General features: G+C 32.1%; 1 protein-coding gene across 25 annotated transcripts in view; it reads left to right on the top strand.

Annotated features, from left to right (window-relative positions):
- Positions 1-435: 435 nt before the first annotated feature.
- trol (terribly reduced optic lobes) overlaps positions 436-6,000 on the top strand; it is a 743,500-nt gene continuing 737,935 nt past the window's right edge. For 16 of the 25 annotated variants that reach the window (XM_085823947.1, XM_085823916.1, XM_085823874.1 and 13 more), the window contains exon 1: positions 437-763. In XM_085823947.1, coding sequence (XP_085680073.1) covers positions 677-763 — 87 coding nt within the window. In that variant the 5' untranslated portion in view covers positions 437-676. Of the gene's footprint in view, positions 764-6,000 lie in introns of all 25 variants that reach the window. The other 9 variants (XM_085823935.1, XM_085823887.1, XM_085823928.1 and 6 more) reach the window with 1 other exon arrangement.

The raw sequence follows: 6,000 nt of genomic DNA, 5'->3' as shown, positions 1-6,000 counted from the left end.
TGTTTTATCACAATGCGAGAAACATACAGACATTTTTGCAGATTCTTCATTATTTAATCTCTTTGAATATAACACAGAGCTCTAATATTTGGCGGCACCAATTTGAAAAGTGAACCGACATTTATAGTGAAACCAACGCAAAATGCCAAAACGAAATTAATATCCGCTAATTAAAATTATTAATATTAACGTATTTATCAAATATAGTAATGGTGCAGATAATTAAAATTTATCTAAGTTTTAAAGCTTACTTTTAGAAAATTTTTTAATTGCCTTAAAAATTTTCACTGCAAGAATACTTTTTAATAGTAGCGAAATTCTTCCTTCAATATTTGGCGAGTTTACTTGGCGAGATCCGCGACACGAAGCACAATCGGCAACCCCAGACCGTGTCGCGATTATGCTGGCTCCTCAGCTTTTTCTTCGCGCCGGTTTCCTTCAGCCGGATTCTCTCCCCAAACAAGTGGAGTGAACTGTGGGGAGTGTTAGGGAGTAGTTGTGAGCGCTTCGTGAGGACGGGAGCGTGAGGAGCGAAGCGGAAAAATAACTTTCCTTTTTTTTTTTATTCTTCTTCTTCTGTAGTCTAGTTCTGATAGAAAAATAATAAATCATCCGATAGAAGAGAGGGAGAAAAATAACTTACATAAAAATTGACTGTCCTTCCCCCTAATCCCAAATGGCTGTCCTGCTAAAACTGTTGTACTCATCCTTTCTGTTGTGCTTGTGTTCTGCGGCTACCGGAACATCGTCTGCACGTGGACAGGTAAAAACCATTATTATTCTTCACTAAACTAATCTTTCTTGATGATTATTTCTTAAAATATATCTAAGTAATCTCTTGTGATGTTTAATATTTGTTCACAAAAATTACAGGCATTATGTTACTTCGTATTAAAAACATAAATTTTGTACATAACATTTGTAATTTTATTCATTTATATTTTTTAAATGGAACATAGAATGAGTACAGAAAAAAAAAAAAAAAAAAAATCCAACAGATATAGCGAACGAGGCAATAAACCACGCCAGTATGCGTTTTAAATATATTCAGTTTCAAGTGCGATTTTTGAGTATGTTCAAGCTTTTAGTTTAAGTTGAGCTGTTGAGATTAAATACCGAGTAGTTAGGAAGCTCATGAAAAAGAATTCTAACAACTCAATTGCCAACGAAGTAAAACTCAAGTTTTAAAAGTGATATTTGCGTTCATTCGCTCTTTGGGGATTTTTGGCTTAAACGATGAATAATCAGTGTTTTGATAAAGAATTCTAATGGTAGAATATCGCCAGTGAACTAGAAGAGAATTTAATATCCGACGTTTTAGTTTGTTTGTGGAGTTGCGCTTTTTCAATGAAATGTTTGTTTAATATTAAAATACTTGTAAAAGTTAGCCGGATATTTAAACACATGTACGTAATTAGCAAAAGGAAAAGTCCGCACATTTTTTTATGGCAAAGCCTTCCAAGTGTCTGAGCGAGATCTTGATGAAGAAGTTCTTTCAGTTCATCGCTCTTGGAATTCTTTCGGTCTTCCTAAACGCGCTTTGTTATTTTTTTCAACAACCGCTTCGCCACTTCTAAACCTTTTAAACAACTTTTCTCGAACTTGGGTATTCTCGGCAATCTTTTTTTTTTTTTTTTTTTTTTTTTTTTTCATTTGCGTTTAAACAATAAAAGCCTGCAGTTGCAATATTTCAGATTCCATTTTTCGCCTGCTTGCAAAATGAAGTTAGGTTTTTGCGTAACGTACTGAAGTCGTCGTTAATATTTTATTAACCAAATGAAAGTCCGTTTTTAAGAAGAGGAAGGCTGCCAGTTTATTATAAGGTAAAGAATATCCAGAAGCGCCTAATAATTAGAAAGTTCCAGTAAATATTTCCAGTACGTGAAAACCATTAAAGAAGTAAAACAGAGTTTGTTTAGTTCTCGATTCATATAATTTTGAAACTTTTTGATGTTTGCGAATTCTTTAATCACGCATAGGGCCAGTTCACAGCATCTATGGGCACCGGTTAAGTTGTTCTCACAAGGGACAGTTTAGTTTGTGGTATGGCAAAGCACACAGGGCTACCTGTTTAAGATACGAAAGAATATCTTCGTTGAGTTCGTTCTAAAGGAAGATGGCACATGTTTTCATTACATACAGGGACAACTAACCATGAGTCAGCCCGTTCGCCTAGGATCGGATACAGCTCGAATCCCCAATATTCAGCAATCTTAAACACTTAGCCTCTGTTAGAGGCCTTGCGAGCGACTGTTAAATAAAATAAACTCTGTTTTTACTTATTAATTCGTTAAATTTATAAGAGGCGCTGAATGTTCTGATCACCTAAGGCAGTTTTTCTTAGCCGCTGAATCCTTCCAATTGTTTAATTTCCACAAATTATATATATTTTAACATTATGCCAGTTAGCCCAAATTATGAACCTTACCGATCCGCGATAAAACACTGAAATATTTTACCGGTCCTAAGAGTGAATCGAGTTGAGAAACACTGGTCTAGGGCATCTGATGTGCTGGAACTTTGCCTGATCGTAAGCAGCCGAAATCGGTTACAGTTAGATTTTTTATTAATTTAGAGGTGTTTTTTTAGATTAAATTGCCATTTCGTAAATATTAGCATTTTATATCGTAATAACATTTTTTTAGATGATTCATATTTTGTATTCTCTTACTTTCTAATTGCAAAAGTATAGTTATAATAAAGTGTATAATTCTGTATAGTTTTATAAAAAAAAAAAAAAAAAAAAAAAAAAAAAAAAGGATGTGTTTCGTCATTTAGAAGAGAATTAGTCGTTTAGAACAGGGCTTCTTAAAGCTATTTATACTTCATATTCTATAAACCAGGGCTTCTTAAACTTTTTTCACTCGCGACTACTTTTTATCACTGAGATTTTTTCGCGACCCCAGAACGACATAATATTTACGAAAATTTTGTGGGACCCTAAAACCATTGCGCAAATTTGACACACTCGCGAGTGAAACTGTCATTTTTTTCTCTTGTACAGTAATATACTATTGCAGTTTTATGTCATTAACTTTAATTTCTAATTTTAAGACACAGAACAATGTGAAAATTTTAAATGAGTGGCAGCCAAAATGACAGCGTCACGTGCAAAGCAAGTAAAATAAACGTTTATATTACAAAAAGAATGCGTCGAAACGTTTTCCTTTTTTTTTTTTTTTTTTTTTTTGTCTGTATTGTATTATCTTTATCTATCTTCAGATTCATTGTGTAAAAATATTTGGTAATTTTTAAATTGTTGTAATAAGTTAAAGAAATATAAAAACTACTAAAATATTTCGCGATCCACAGTTTAAGAAACTCTGGTTTAGAAGAAGTTAGTCTGTTTAGAATAAATAAAAATTTAATAGTTTTGATCAGAAATGAATTCGTTTAAAAAGAGATTTCACTTGAATAGTATTTAAAGCAGTAGAATAACTCAGCTAGGAATAAAGTATGTCGTAAAATCAAGAAAATAACTTAAATAATTTTTTTAGAAGTATTGTTCATTTGGGAACAATGTATTCGGGAGTTTTTGCTAGTGAATTCTATTTCGATTTTCTGATATGTTCTTTAAAATTTATTTTGATGTACTTTATTTTTTATACGTAAACTAATACTTTAAAATATTTAAACAAAACTCGAAAAATTTAAACCATATAATAATTATTATTATTATTTGCATTGTTTTTATGATCCTTAAACTATTTCGGCAACTAATGCAAATGCCATTAAGTAAAATGCCTGTCTAAACAACTCCTTCCGGATAAAAACGCAATACTTGAATTGCTCAGCAAATCGGTGATAAAATAATGTAAAGAAAATTTAATACTTTAGCGTCTCTTAAAACAGCTTTATGCAACGCTTCCTTAATTAAAAAGTCAAAAATAATTTTTTTTGGTGTCTTAATTAAAAACCAAAATTTTTTCACGCTCTAAGATACGCTGCTTTAGCCGTTGTTATTATACTTTTTTTTTTTTTTTTTTCTTCGGGAAGGAGCAAGAATGAAGAAGTTATTCGGGAACAAATTTTGTATATCTTATAAGTACTTGCGAGATTTCACGGGGAAAAAATACTCATTTACGATAGTTAGAAAATTATGATAAAATGCAATTTTATTTTTATTGAATTTAATTTTTATGTTCGCGTATTGGAATAAAACACACATAAAATCGGGTGTGTAAAGAAATGAAAGTGGAAATTAATGTAATTGTTCCATGGAAGGAATTGGGTTAAAGAAGAATTTGCGAAAGGAAAAGATAAGTGAAAGCTTACGCATGGCGTTCATTTTATTGAGTTTTCCTATCCGACCGGGAGTTCCAGATTTCACACATTATCTGCCTTCGGTGTATTAGTTACAGTTTATGTAGATCCGTTCATTTAAAAATGAGTCTTTTTTTTTTTTCTTTTTCAGGCCCACCAGCGGCCGAGCGGTAACGTCGCTGAACACTGGTAGTTCGGTCCGAGGTTCGAATCCCGCGAACGGGCTGGCTGCATAGGCGTTTTCGTGGTTTTCCCCATGTGTAACGTGTATACGAGCCAGTTCCTTTAGAAAGTCCTCCACGAAGGCATCCCTCCCTTTAGGCAGATAGCCCTCGAGGCTTTGCCATAATCACACACACACTTTTTCTCATTATTTCCCCTCCGCTGCTTAGCGTTTAGCTTAGTTCTCAGTTTTCAAACTAGCGTTTTTTACCTATAAGAGGCGGTATCTGATATAGCAGATATAATAACTAAAACTGTGCATTTCTCTCGTACTATTTAAAATATAATTAAGTATTTTAAATATGCAGTATTATGCGGTATATATTATGTTTTCTTCATACTGTATAATTTTATTATCCGGTATTTACGGAAAACCCCGTCGACCACAAGAGACGGCGCCAGTCGCGCCAAACTAAAAAGACCCATTTACTAAATGCAAGAAAAAACATTCTATTTTTATTTTTCTTTCAAATTTATTATATAATCATTTATTTACATATAATATTTCAGTAAAAATTTCCATTATTTTTAATTTATTATTGCTTCTCAGTTTTTAAATAAAGCGCCATTTCGTGGCCATTAACACATTTTTTGAGGCCGGTAAGTTTCCATAAATTCAACAGCATGCTCTTTTGTAGTAGGCAAATGGCAAATTTTAATCTTTTTTTTTTTTTTTTTTTTTTTAATTCGTGATAGAGGGGAAAGAAGGAATCTTTACTCAAAAATAATAACCAACACGTGTATCTTATCAACAATCTTATCGATGCATGTTATTTCCTTTGTAGGTCGGTTCTTTTTATAGCAGAAAGGGATAATGAATGTAGCGAAATTATCAAATATTCATGCTGTTAAGGCTGTCTTGTCGAGCACGAAATAAAATATTTAAGAAACTGAGACAAATTTTTAATTCTATATTTCTCAAAAAAAATACATTAAACTCGCAAGGAAATTATTATGCAAATATAAGTTCCTCTGTGGGCTGATTATTGGCAAGAGAAAACGTAAAATAACTTCTTGCCGAAATTAATCTAACCAGCCTCGTTTGTGTCGAAAAAATTTTAATTTTTTTATATTCAAAATAATTTTCTGAATAAAAATACTAGGGCCTATATTTTATCGTAATTTAAACCGTATTATATTCTGTTGAGTATCTTTCCAAATATTTACTCAGATTTTGTTTGTAAAATATTAGTCAATATGATCATCATTTTATTGATGATTATATTGATTAAAAATAATCATTTGACGAATTTTTAGTCAATATGATCATCATTTTTATACGGGTGGAGCCATTTGTTGAAAACTTTCAGTATTATCCGAATTCTGCGACGAAGCAATCACAATGTTAGTTTGGTCAAGTCTACAGTCACATTAGAGTTCGCGTAGTATCCAGCAGATAATGTTTCAGTTTTCATAAAGAGAGCTGTGCTAACAGATTGGAGCACTCGAGACAAAATTTTCTATGAAAACATTTATCATTTTGATGCTTACAGTTAGCATGCTATGCTTTAATTT

This window comes from Stegodyphus dumicola, chromosome 1 (genome assembly GCF_044657685.1).
Source record: "Stegodyphus dumicola isolate Sdum_Otavi_A_Nest chromosome 1, ASM4465768v1".
Taxonomy (NCBI): Eukaryota; Metazoa; Arthropoda; class Arachnida; order Araneae; family Eresidae; genus Stegodyphus; species Stegodyphus dumicola.
The sequence above is the reverse complement of the archived record's forward strand: the minus strand, read 5'-3'. Positions and strand labels throughout refer to the sequence as shown.